Source organism: Silurus meridionalis, chromosome 11 (genome assembly GCF_014805685.1).
Source record: "Silurus meridionalis isolate SWU-2019-XX chromosome 11, ASM1480568v1, whole genome shotgun sequence".
Classification (NCBI taxonomy): domain Eukaryota; kingdom Metazoa; phylum Chordata; class Actinopteri; order Siluriformes; family Siluridae; genus Silurus; species Silurus meridionalis.
The window spans coordinates 970,001-984,033 of record NC_060894.1 but is presented as its reverse complement, the minus strand read 5'-3'; the positions used below and the strand labels follow the sequence as shown (position 1 = coordinate 984,033).

General features: G+C 41.1%; 1 protein-coding gene across 1 annotated transcript in view; it reads left to right on the top strand.

The window, feature by feature from the left end:
* The first annotated feature begins 350 nt into the window (after positions 1–350).
* The window catches only part of LOC124393152 (rab GTPase-activating protein 1), a 71,707-nt gene continuing 58,024 nt past the window's right edge, over positions 351–14,033 (top strand). Inside the window, exons 1-6 of the mRNA XM_046860620.1 lie at positions 351–482; positions 8,816–9,020; positions 9,633–9,662; positions 12,852–13,053; positions 13,187–13,442; positions 13,904–14,033. The exon at positions 13,904–14,033 is cut by the window's right edge and continues 45 nt beyond it. Coding sequence (XP_046716576.1) covers positions 8,871–9,020; positions 9,633–9,662; positions 12,852–13,053; positions 13,187–13,442; positions 13,904–14,033 — 768 coding nt within the window. The 5' untranslated portion in view covers positions 351–482; positions 8,816–8,870. The remainder of the gene's footprint in view (positions 483–8,815; positions 9,021–9,632; positions 9,663–12,851; positions 13,054–13,186; positions 13,443–13,903) is intronic.

The following is a 14,033-nucleotide window of genomic DNA, read 5'->3' as shown; positions in this document are numbered from 1 at the left end:
CAGTATGTTAAATGTTTTACAATAATTTGTATGCATTTCAATATTTTATTGTCACAAATAAAACGTACAATAGAAACAATGAGTCGTGTGTGGAATTAGGCTTTCGACGTCCACCTGAAAGAGCCGATTCAGAGTCGACTCGTCCGGGATCGATGCATTCCTAGCTTTAAAGGTGAGAAACGGTTTTATGTTTGTGTGACTGCATTATTAAGACAAATCGTGTCGGTTATATTATATATATTCTTTCTATTTAATCGTACACTTTCAGAATCGTGTTTTTGTTTATCAGCGTTTTTTTGTTTTGTTTTTGGCTAACTGAAGGAAAAAAGCGAAAGCTTGCAAATGCGCATGCGTCAAGCGGTTGATGCTTCGCGCACGCGCACTAACAGCGGTGTCCGGGTTTGTGTTTACGGCGCTTCTGCAGGTTCCGTCAAACCTCAACAGGAGAAACAGCAGCAAAAAAAAAAACCTCGAGAAAGAAGGTAACATATTTGTCATCTGTGTCTTTATTTTTCTCGACTTCAAAACGTGTGTGCACTATTAAAATTGCATTCCGAGCTTTTTAATGGCTGCAAGTAAACGCGAAAGAATAATACAGCGAGTGGAGATTGTGGTGTTAGCCTAGTGCGTGAGATGATATTTGACCTACCCGTATTCGGTCAAATTCACCATGATTTGCTGTTTGACCAGAGTTGGAGCTGCCAACCAATCAGAGCAGAGAAACATGATCACACTATCCAATCCAAAAGCAGGGGTGGGCATTTGTCCAGAATATGGGTAGGAATCGGAATAACGCAGTTAGCTAGCGTGTCAGTTTGTCAGTAACATTAATATGTCTATTTGGGTGTTCTTGGTGCGAAAACATTTTTGAGACAACCTCTAAATCTGTCAGTTAGGAAAAGTATGAGTGTCCTGGCGTCTGTTTAAGGTATAAAATATATTTTTTTGAGTGATTACGACTAGTTTAAAAAACCTCCACATAACACCCAATATAGCTCGATTAGCCTGTTCACAGCATCACTTCAGGGTTCATGTGTGCAAAAGTAGCCTGTTTTTCGACACATTATTATCTGCACGTGTGTGTGTGTGTGTGAGAGAGTTTATATCACACTGAACAGAGAGATTTAATATATAATATAATATATATATTGGCGCGAGCCCAGCCCTAAACCAAAAAGACAATACAGATCGGACGCGCGCGCGCACACACAGTACACGCGCATCAGCTATCGCACGTGCGACTCGATTAAAGTGGGAATGTAAACGCATTAAGAAAGGAAAAAAAAAATCAGTTTTGTTTGTTTTATGTTCCCCCGCGCATGCGCATCGCCACCGGGTATCAACCGCTTCTCAGTCCCGCGGTCACCCTGTACACAAACTCCATAACGGGGTAGATAGGCCTCGGCGATATGGAACATCATATCATATCGCGGTATCTGGAGATCGCGATACACAATTGGTATCGTGTATCACAATATAGGGATCTTTCACGATATGAATAAATATATTGCATAATACTGCACATGGGCACTTTAGTGACAATGAATTAACCCTAACTTTAGTTGTTTTTAGTTGAAGGAACATCTTTTAAACCCCCAAACACACTTCAGTCCATAAAAAAAAACTTCCCCTGCTATAATGTGCAGTATGATAATGAGTAGATTTAGAAATCAGACTTTGGATTGGACGGCATTTCGCTTTCAGCTGGTCTGCATCACTGGAGTCAGCCTCGAACGTCTCCATCTTTCTTTCTTGTGAGTTTAGCGCATTTGTTCTCCGCCCATCAATCAGTTTTTTTCCCCTTTATATTATTTTCATTCTTGTTATATTTTTTACTCGGTAACGGTTATGATTTAAAATGTAGTAAACTTTAAAACTTCAATACTTCTTTTTTTTTATCGTATCTTTTTTACACTTTAGATTTAATTTTTTAAATGCCATTACTATTTACGTGTCGGACAGTTGTAAAAAACATTTTACTACATGTAGAACTCTGGATCAATGTGTATGTGACATTATTTATATATATATAATATAAAATCATGTATTACAATGTGTTTTTTGTCATACTGCTGAGCCTTAAAGATCAGGTTTTATATGGTTTATATAATAATTAATATTAATTTTGTTAATAGAATAATGAAAAAAAAAGTTAAGCTTTTCTTTTTATAAATTTTAGTAAATGGTGCAGTGGTGAAATATGTGAGGGCTGTCAGATAAACAGTAAACTTTGTCTCCGCTCATTATTTCCCATTTTTGTTCTTGTAATAATGTCTCTCAGGTTATATATTATATTATATTATATTATATTATATTATATTATATTATCAGACTTAATCATTTCTTCTGAGTTTGTCCGAACACTTAAGTACGGATAATATCTTTAAAAAAACACTATCTTCTTTCGTCCATGAATAAAACACCTGTTTGAATCGATTGATTGCTTAATGAATTGCGTAGGTATTGAACTCGGCTATGAACAGAGCCCTTTCTGGAAGCTCCGCCCCTTTCCCACGTTACACAATATTTTTGTGTTCAGTCGCTACACGAGTAAATTACTTTGAAATAAATTGAGGAGTGTTTGAATTTTATGCAGTAAACTCGTGACGTGCGATCTAAACGGCCGCTCGGACCTCGCGCAGTACAGAGTAGCACCTGCTTTTAATTGAGTTAATGTTGTGTGTGTATGCGCTTTTACAGGGGAAATAGACCTCACTCATGATGGTCTGATTTCTAGCTGGCTTTGGATCTGTTCCTACTTACCTGCGCTTGTTTCTTGGTAGGAGATGCTAAGAGATCTCCAGTTGTAGCTGTAAATATTGTGCTTAGTCGTTGCCCGTCATGGCGTTTTCCTCGACATCAGCTGACCGTGATGAGGTGTAATCTCTCTCGTTCAAAATCAAACAATAAATCCCCAGTTCGACCCGTTCTTTTGTTACAGCTGTATTGTATACAAGTTTACACACACACACACACACACACACACACACACACCGATACACCCATGACAAATACTGTTACAGTGTACAAATGTGTCCCAAATGCAGTCAGTTAATACACACTTTCGTTCTGTTTCTTATCAGGGTCTAGAACATGGTGTTTTAGGAGCAGAAGAATTCAGGATAATCTATAATATTTAAAGAGTTTCCATATTGTGGGCACAGATTTGGAGGTGTGGTTATGTATGAGCTCTTGCGAATATGGCATTGACTTTGGACCAATCACGTTATAACATTATGCTTCTATTAGGCGTGAATTCATGCTAATTATAATTTGCATATTCAGGGTGAAGAGTAAACGAATATCATATAGAACCCGATACCGGTATCAGTCCATCTCAAGCTGGTACAGTCATGATGTTTTTGGTTTGAAGTGTGTGTGTCTGTGTGTGTGTGTGTCTGTGTGTGTGTGTGTCTGTGTGTGTGTGTGTCTGTGTGTGTGTGTGTCTGTGTGTGTCTGTGTGTGTCTGTCTGTGTGTGTGTCTGTGTGTGTGTCTGTGTGTGTGTCTGTGTGTATGTCTGTGTGTGTGTGTGAACAGCAGAGCTAGTTAAATAATCTTGTCTTCTGCCTGAAGGGTGATTGTTACAGATCCGTTACACAATGCTGGAGTTTACACTTAACCACATAAACATACATACATCTCTCTTTATACCCATCCAACTTTTTTTTTTCCTCTCTTGTCTATCTGTCTTTCATTCTGTCTATCCTTTCTTTCAGTGCCTGGTCTCTCTCCATTCCTCTCTTTCCCTCCTTCTCTCTCGTTATCAATCCTACTGAGTGTATCTGCTGTATACCTCTGTAACACGGAGATAATAGGTGGAGTTTTAGGCAGACGGCTGTAAATTGAGCATGCTCATTAGAATATTAGGCCCCGCCCATTAGGACAGACGTTTAGTTGTGTGACTACAAATAGGAAATGCTTTTGCTCAGTGTGTGTGTGTGTGTGTGTGTGTGTGTGTATAACAAGGCGGCCATTATTAAAGTGTGATCAAGCATGAAACGGCATGCTTGTGTGTGTGTGTGTGTGTGTGTGTGTGTGTGTGTGTGTGTGTTTGAGAAAATCATCTGGAGGAAATACCACTGACCAGATGTTTGTGTGTGTGTTTTAGGCGAGAACAATACACAGGCATATAGTGACAAAGCCACAGCCTGCCATTCATTTCCTGCCCCTTTTCAAACATCCTAACACTTTGTTCTCTGATTTATCGCTTTATTCTCTAGAAGAGCTACTTCAGGTATTGAGGTGAACCTCCCCAACATGTTCTGACATGCCATCCTAACATCGAGGGTAGGAAATGTTGTATACCCCAGAGCTTCTCCAGCTAGAGAGTTGTTTTACGTCGAAACAATTTCCTGTTCCAGGAGCTACTCGGCTAATGTTTGTTTAATCTTATCAGGAAACACGTATCGGTGAGTCAGTTTTGTTCTCGGACATAAAGCACACACATTTTACCCTCTAGCATTAAACCATGAAAGCAATTTTTACAATAAAATCACACAACACACTTATCACACCTTTAAACAAACAACCCCCTGCAGGTTTATATGCATTAGTGCATGTTATAATGTGAAATATTAAAACTAGCGCTCGAGTCTTCATCTCCTCCATGCGTGGATGAAGAATAAAGAGACGAGAAGGTCACAGTGCTGTAGGAGCCGTTACAAGGAGCATAAATCAAGTGCAACTTTAACAACCAAAAGTCTTTCCTTTCAGGTGAGCTGTTTTTCTTCACACCTGTGTGTATATTGATGGGTGAAAATGCATACCTAAAACAGCTCATTTGCATAAAGCGACGCCCACAAAACTCCTTAAAATGTAAAGGTTATTTTGGTGCATTCAAATTAATAATTCCAATCGAAACCGATTAACTTCTGTAAAACTTTTAACTCGTACGTTGTAATGTTTTATATAGTTTCATCTTTAATAAACACTTCTATATTATTACGTTTTTAATGCATAAAATCTTTACATTTGTGTAGACTATATAAACACAAACTACCAGACCACAAGGTCCGTTTGTGCTTTCTGAACATCACATTTTCACATTCACGGTTATAATAAACTCCACTTTTCTGAGATGATGTTCCACTAGATTTTGGAGTGTGCTCATGGAGATTCAGCCATAAGGGTGTTTAGTGAAGTCGTGAGTAATGAGGAGGTTCACGGTGTTCAATAGGGTTAAAGCTCTACAGCAGGAGATCTTTCACTCCAAGCCATGGAAAACATCTTCACGCTGGAACAGGTTCGGGCCTCCTAGTTTAAGTGAAGGGAAATGTGTGTGTGTGTGTGTTTACATTCTAATTTGTATAAAAGTTTTTTGTTTTCATTGAAAATGTGCCAAACAAATCCTCTTTTTTTTTTTCTTTTACTTCATCTGTCTACTTTCAGTTTCTCTTTTTTCCCCTTCAACTCTTTGTATTTTCTTTCCTTCTGATTAAATAAATATAGTTGAAGATTAATGAGGTAAACGTGATGGGGAACTGATCTTGAGTTGCAATGCGTGAGAATAAATCCGAGCGTTTTAAACTCCGATTATAAATGAAAAACTCGGTCGTCACTGAAGTGTCGTGTTTACATGACCAGCTCCTCTGTCTTTCATTTACATATTGCTTGGTGTGTGTGTGTGTGTGTTTTGACCAGGTGGTAGAGCAGAGTTCCTTCTACTTTGTTCATAGTGTTATATTTCCTGCAAAACACCTGAGAGTCAAACATGGTTAAACACACCCGAGAGTCAGACACACCGGAGAGTCAAACACAATCCAACACACCTGAGAGTCAAACACACCTGAGAGTCAAACACGATCCAACACACCTGAGAGTCAAACACACCTGAGAGTCAAACACGATCCAACACACCTGAGAGTCAAACACACCTGAGAGTCAAACACGATCCAACACACCTGAGAGTCAAACACACCTGAGAGTCAAACACGGTCAAACACACCTGAGAGTCAAACACGATCCAACACACCTGAGAGTCAAACACACCTGAGAGTCAAACACGATCCAACACACCTGAGAGTCAAACACACCTGAGAGTCAAACACGATCCAACACACCTGAGAGTCAAACACACCTGAGAGTCAAACACGGTTAAACACACCTGAGAGTCAAACACAGTCAAGCACACCTGAGAGTCAAACACAAACACACCTGAGAGGCAAACACACCTGAGAGGCAAACACAGTAAAACACACCTGAGAGTCAAACACGGTCAAACACACCTGAGAGTCAAACACGATCCAACACACCTGAGAGTCAAACACGATCCAACACACCTGAGAGTCAAACACACCTGAGAGTCAAACATGATCCAACACACCTGAGAGTCAAACACACCTGAGAGTCAAACACGGTTAAACACACCTGAGAGTCAAACACAGTCAAGCACACCTGAGAGTCAAACACAGTAAAACACACCTGAGAGTCAAACACAAACACACCTGAGAGGCAAACACACCTGAGAGTCAAACACGGTTAAACACACCTGAGAGGCAAACACAGTAAAACACACCTGAGAGGCAAACACAGAGTAAAACACGGTTAAACACACCTGAGAGTCAAACACAGAGTAAAACACGGTTAAACACACCTGAGAGTCAAACAGCAAGTAAAACACGGTTAAACACACCTAAGAGTCAAACACAGAGTAAAACACGGTTAAACACACCTGAGAGTCAAACAGCAAGTAAAACACGGTTAAACACACCTGAGAGTCAAACAGCAAGTAAAACACGGTTAAACACACCTGAGAGTCAAACACGATCCAACACACCTGAGAGTCAAACACGGTTAAACACACCTGAGAGTCAAACACAGTCAAGCACACCTGAGAGTCAAACACAGTAAAACACACCTGAGAGTCAAACACAAACACACCTGAGAGGCAAACACACCTGAGAGTCAAACACAGTAAAACACACCTGAGAGTCAAACACGGTTAAACACACCTGAGAGTCAAACACGGTTAAACACACCTGAGAGTCAAACACGGTTAAACACACCTGAGAGTCAAACACGGTTAAACACACCTGAGAGTCAAACACGGTTAAACACACCTGAGAGTCAAACAGCAAGTAAAACACGGTTAAACACACCTGAGAGTCAAACAGCAAGTAAAACACGGTTAAACACACCTGAGAGTCAAACACAGAGTAAAACACGGTTAAACACACCTGAGAGTCAAACACGATCCAACACACCTGAGAGTCAAACACACCTGAGAGTCAAACACACCTGAGAGTCAAACACACCTGAGAGTCAAACACGGTTAAACACACCTGAGAGTCAAACACACCTGAGAGTCAAACACGATCCAACACACCTGAGAGTCAAACACGGTTAAACACACCTGAGAGTCAAACACACCGTTGTATAAAAGAAATTGTGTAGGACCCTTATCTGTCCACGTTTGCTTGTTGAGAGAAGTTCAGAGGAGAATATCTGGACTTGTTGGAGCTGACAGGAGGTGTGCAGTAACTCATGCACTCTTTTTACAAATTCTTAACGTTTTGATTAAGATTAGGACCAGTTGAGGGATTAGGTTTTGGTTAGTGTATTAAAATTAAATTAAGATTAGATTTGGATTAGATTAGAGGTTGGGGTTTGTATAAAGATTAGCGCTGGATTGCAGTTAGTTTTGTGTTTTAATGAAAGGTATTAAAGTGTTAAATAAATCAGTCAAATAAAGAATGAATGAGTGAATGAATGAAGATCAGATTTGGATTGGGGTGAATTAGAAATCAGAGTTGGATTAAGATCAGTTCAGGATCGAGATTAGGGGAAAACTGAAGTGGGTTTAGAAATGAAGAGTTTTGATTTGGGGTGGATTGTTTCAGAAATGCATCCTGATTGGCGCATTGCGTTCTTTTAGTGTTCGGGTGAAGATGCACAATCATGAATTCTGATGATGTTTTAATATTTACCGAGCCTGTAAAACGTGTCGGAACACCTAAAAACACGTCTTTGACACGTGCTTGTGACTTTTTTATTTTCTTTTTGATGCAATTAACACGGTTTGGGGAAAAAACACAGAAATCTGACAGTAAACGAGTGGAAGGAAGTTCTGTGGAGTCCAAATAGAACATTCGTGTCTCTATCAGAAGAACTTGTGTGAGACGGAGAACAGTAGAGAAGATGTGATCAGACTCCCTCACCCCCGCACTCACACATGGAGGTGGAATTTTAATGGTTTGGAGTTGTTTTGGAGCAGAGAAGATTCCAGAAAGTAAAAGTAAACCAACACAACTTCAGCTCCACACTTCAGCTCTATGCAGTTCCGTCTGGACTGCGGCTCTTTGGAAGCGACTTCACCGTACACCAAGACGATGAGCTGAAGAGCACGTCTGAGTTCGTTACGTGTTATTTAGACAGCAGACAGACATCTGGAGTGATATCCATCATGACCTGCCCAGACACCACACCTAAATCCTACTGAACTGCTCTGGGATGAAGAAGAACATCTCACACTAGTGAAGAACATCTTTGGAGAGTTTTACAGGAGACAGCAAAATATTTCAGCTGAACGTTTGGAGAAACCAGGTGTCCAGATGTTCTGAGAGTGTGTAAAACTGGTCTTCATGCTAAAGGAGGATTTTATAATGAAAATAAACTGGAACATCTGGACTTTTATAGATGTTTTTTATAGACCGTAACATTACTGAGTTTTGCTGCATAGAAACCGAAGGAGCATGAAGACAGAGATATGGGGTGATCCATCAAGAACCAGCAGAAATTGTGAGCAGGTTATGGGTGAATTGAACCCTTTATGAGGTCCTGCACTGAACATGTGCTTTATTTGGTTTTTGTTTGCAGGTGATTCGACTCGCTGAGTGTCATTCATGAGTGCGCCAGGTTCGGTGTAGCAGTCATGGATGACATGACCTCCGTGGGGAAAATTAGTGCCTCCTCTGACTCTGTGTCCACCCTGAACAGTGAGGACTTTGTCCTAGTGTCCCGCCTCGGGGACGAGACCCCGTCTACTAATAACGGCAGTGACGATGAAAAAACAGGCCTGAAGGTAAGACCTTTGGCGGAGGCGGAGTTTCCCGAGACAGAGAACAATGTTCAATCAGTGTAAGGTCCTGAAGACATTCACCTTACTGAACAGGTGTGTTTGGACAAGGGGAACCTTGAATTGAAGCACACACACACACACACACACACACACACACACACACACACACACACACACACAGATGGAGTGGATTGTGTATCATCTTTGGCCATTGTTCACACTTTTGTTGGAAAACCTTCTTTCTGGAAGAATCATATTCATTGTTCTTTTTGACCCCCACACTGTTTCACACTCTGTCTCTCATCCAGTGTCTCTTGTGAAATCCCATCTTCTTCTTCTTCTTCTTTTTTTGCTCATTTGTGTCTCCAGCGGTTTTGCGAGAGCTTTGTGTGTCATTGATTGGAATCAGATTTTTGGAGAAGGACACACTGTGGGCGAAATGTCCCGGCGTTTCCACATCTGATCTTCACCGTTGGTTAAAAATGTTAAAAAATGTTTAGCTTGATCTCAATGTCGATCGGCTTCCACGTGTCCATGTTTCTGCTGCATGTTCTCCATGTTCTTCTTGGTGTTTTCCTGTAAGAGACCCTTCTAAACCACTTGTTTGTTACACAGGTGATTTCTGAGGAAGGGGTCAGCTTTAAGGTCAGTGTCTCTCTCTTGCTAACGATTTTCTTTTCTTTGCTTGACCCCTTTCTTTACGTGCTCGTGGTCTCCCACGCCTTTTCCACTGGCAGAGCTGGTGCTGGATTATGGTTCTGATTGAGTACCAAGTCTATAAGATGTAAGCGTTCACTACACACGTGCCGGAAATGTCATGACTCTGACTATGTGCAAATTACGTAGATTCCGAAAGAAAGAGAAATGAATATTTGAATTACAGTAGTTTATATACATCTGGTTTCTATAGTAACGCTCATTCACAGGGAATTCTTATGTTGCAGATGTAAAAGGTGTGTTGAAGGAGATTTCAGTCTCACACTCAGGACCCTGAGAAGCTCCAGTAGAAATATTGTAGTCCATCTTCACCCCAATACGTTTCTGTTTGGCCTTTTTGGCCATTTTCGTGTCACGTGATGCAGTCACGTGACCATTTCAGCCTATTCAGAAACGTTTGAAAGAGCTGAACAGTAAATAATGACGCAGGGGGAAGCGTTTTTTATGTTTCACTCGTGCGCGGTGCAGGCACGTCTACGTTTTGGGTTTTTAAATGTATCTGGATTAGTTTAGAGGGAACCTCTGAAGACCTTCAACCATCAAAGTAAACATTTAACCAGATTTGATTGTTTGGTAAAGATTTGTGTAACAATCCTCCAGGTAGAACCTTGATAGGAGCCTAATCCCATCTCCTGCTTGAACAGTTTTAAAAAACTAGGAACCCTTGGATCATTCCAGTAGAACACATCAGAGCCAAAGAAGGTTTAGTTCTCCAAGTAGAACATTTTTAAGGGAATCTTTTCGATTCTCTTTTAGAAGGAAAATAAACTCTAGTCTACAAAAAACAACTTTTTTTTGCAAGCCTAAGAACCTTGAAGACATGAGGTGAGGTGAAGAACCTTTAGTGCTTAAAGTGGAACCTTTCCATAAACCCAGGAACCATTGAGGAGGCTAAGAACCATGACTGATTTCAGTCAAACACTTTAGTCCTCCAAGTAGAACCCTGTTAGGAACCTGAGAACTTTGTCATTCAAGTAGACCCTTCAAAGAAGATGAAGAACCTTAAGCAGGAGCAGGATGTACAGCAGGAATGAAATGGTTTCAAAAACATTGAATGTACCAGATTGAGCAGCTTGTTGGTGGAAAAGAATCATCTTCCTTTCTTCACACGTTCTTCCTCCTTCTCTGATTTTGTTGACTTTCTGTCATTTGTTGTTGGTCGTTGTTCCTGGGTTTGTTTGTGCGGTTCCTCGATGCACGTGATTTGCGTGTACACACGTTCCCACATGTTTTTCCGTAATGTGGGTGTGTGTGTGTGTGTGTGTGTGCAGAAAACCTCACAGTGACTGGTTTCATGTAGAAGTGTGAGCTGAGCTAATTCACATATTTGTCAGGATGTAGTTCCCATCAGAACATCAGATTTAATCACCATCTGTTTGTTTACTCACTAGTTTACTGTAAAAGTCCTAAAGTTTCAAGATGACAAATTATCATCCTTTAATCATTTCAGATATAATTTACAGTGTTGGACTATAACACAGTAAATGTAATTTGTTACTGTATTTACCGTATTTTCCGGACTATAAGCCGCTACTTTTTTCCCCACGTTTTGAACTCCGCGGCTTAAACAACGAAGCGGCTAATTTATGAATTTTTCCTGGGTTTTTCCTGGTTTCACAAACTTCAAGCCAAAAAACTGAACCCCATAACATTAGAGCAATGAAATTTCCGAACGGAAACGAAAAAAACGCACCTCACCTGTGTTCTGAGCTGCACGGCAGCGGCCTTTTTTTAAACGCACGACGATGCCAAAAGATAAACTCCCGAGAGAAATACAATAGTTGTGAAAGGAAGGAGGAAGACAGCGAACAATGACTTTCTTGGTCGGCTACTGTTTAGATACAAGCCGTTGTAACACGTTGAGTCTGGGTGAAGGGAGAACTCGCTAACTCCAGTTACAACAGAAATCATATAAGCACAGACAGGTTTCCAAAACTCGTGTTTTACGGGTTAGTCAAAGAAACTTAGAAATGAGCATCAGAAAATAATAAGGACATATTCCTCGGTCTTGCACACATGCAGTAATAGCGGAAAAATGCAGTGGCGTGCTATTCCCAAAATACCACTCTGCTCTTAAAGGAAGCGCAACATATTTCACCCGTTACACCGTGTGTAGCTTGTCTTTCGTTAAAGCCTGTGTAAAGTTCATTAGTGTAGACACCTGCGGCTTATTTATGTTAAAAATAAAAATATTTGTAAAACTCAGTGGGTGCGGCTTATATATGCGCTTTATAGTCCGGAAATTACGGTAATTCTTTTTCACGTGTCTGTATTTTACTGAAGTTTTTTCATTTGATGAGATTTTTACTGTAACTTCACTACATTTCAAATATTTGACTTTTTACTCGACTCCATTTAGTAAAATCAGTCGTTTCTTTTTATTTACGAGGATAAAAACGTAACTGGTGAAACACGCCGCGAGTCACCAATCAGGATCGAGCGCACGCTCTGTTTTACACGTGAAGAATCTTGTGATAAAAATGATCAAAGAAACATTATAGTTATAATAAATCACTACTTTGGACACTTAAGTAAATTTGAAGGCAAATGGACACAGACTGAGCTGAGATGTAGCCCTGCCCCCAAAACCAGTTTCATACAGAATGATTAGAATTGTAGTTTATTTTAACAGAACAGTTTCTTTATTATGAAGTATGAGTTCATACTGTTTCAGCATCGACTCCCGTTTGATTGCTTGTCTTTTAGATGTCTAAACTTTGTCCAATCACATAAGGGGCAGGCAAAAATTAAAGGATAAAAACTAATCAGAGTACATGGACCAGATTCGGGTTTATGTCTGTGTGTGTGTGTGTGTGTGTGTGTGTGTGTGTGTGTGTGTGTGTGTGTGTGTGTGTGTGTGTGTGTGTGTGTGTGTGTGTGTGTGTGTGTGTGTGTGTGGAACATCTTTGTTAGCTGTTGATTTATATGTTACCATGTATATTGTGTGTGTGTGTGTGTGTGTGTGAACATCTTTGGTAACTGTTGATTTATATGTTACCATGTATATTGTGTGTGTGTGTGTGTGTGTGTGTGTGTGTGTGTGTGTGGAACATCTTTGGTAGCTGTTGATTTATATGTTACCATGTATATTGTGTGTGTGTGTGCGTCTGTGTGTAGATTGTAGGCAACGGCAGTGAGCAGCAGTTACAGAGGGAGCTTGAGGATGTGCTGATGGACCCGTCGGTGGCTGACGTGACTCATGGATCGGACCACGTGGGTGGGGGGGGTCAGGGCTACCCCACCACTGCGGCTCCGCCTCGACCCTGTCCTGTTCCCCCTAAACTGGAGATCGTACTGCCCGTTCAGGGAGCTCAACAGGGTACGAGGAAACTGGTTTAAACTGGTGTCACATGACTTGTATTTCGCATTCTGATTGGTTCCTACGAATCTATGATGTAATAACTTCAGCTGATAAATTTCCCGCCTGATTTTTATGATTGTTTTCCTTCCAGTTGAGGGCCCGGGGATGATGAGCCCGGGGACGATGAACCCGGGGACGATGAGCCCGGGGATGATGAGCCCAGGGACGCCGCTGCTGGACGAGGACAGCGTGGTGTTCAGTAAGCTGACGTACCTGGGCTGTGCGTCGGTTAACGCCCCCCGCAGCGAGGTGGAGGCGCTGCGTATGATGAGCATTCTTCGCAGCCAGTGCCAAGTGCCCCTTGATGTCACACTGTCTGTACCTGGAGTCTCTGAGGGAACTGTCAGGTAAAGGAACAGTGGGGGAGGAGGAGGCGGGACTTACACATGACATCTATCTATCTATCCATCCATCCATCCTGTCTTTTTTATACATATATATGTAATATTTGTGTCTTTCTACTTTCTCCTTTTTGTTCTTCTTTCTCTCGTTCTTCGTTTATGCCAGTGACTCTTTTTTTTTTTTCATTGTCTCTCTTAATCTCTTTCTTTCTATCTCCCCTTTTTCCTTTTGTCTGTCTTTTCATCTGTTTTCTGTCTTTTCTCCCCTCTGCCCCCTTCTCTTGCCCTAACCCCTTGCCGCTTTACATGTATTTAATTTGAGTTCAATGAGTTTTATTAGTCTGACCTTATAAAATCTCAATCTCTCTCTCTCTCTCTCTCTCTCTCTCTCTCTCTCTCTCTCTCTCTCTCTCTCTCTCTCTCTCTCTCTCTCTCTCTCTCTCTCTCTCTCTCTCTCTCTCTCTCAGGTTGTTAGACCCTCAAAGTGGGACTGAGATCTCGAACTATCCCATCTATAAGATCCTGTTCTGTGTTCGGGGTCATGACGGGACTCCAGAGAGCGACTGTTTCGCGTTTACTGAGAGCCACTACAATGCC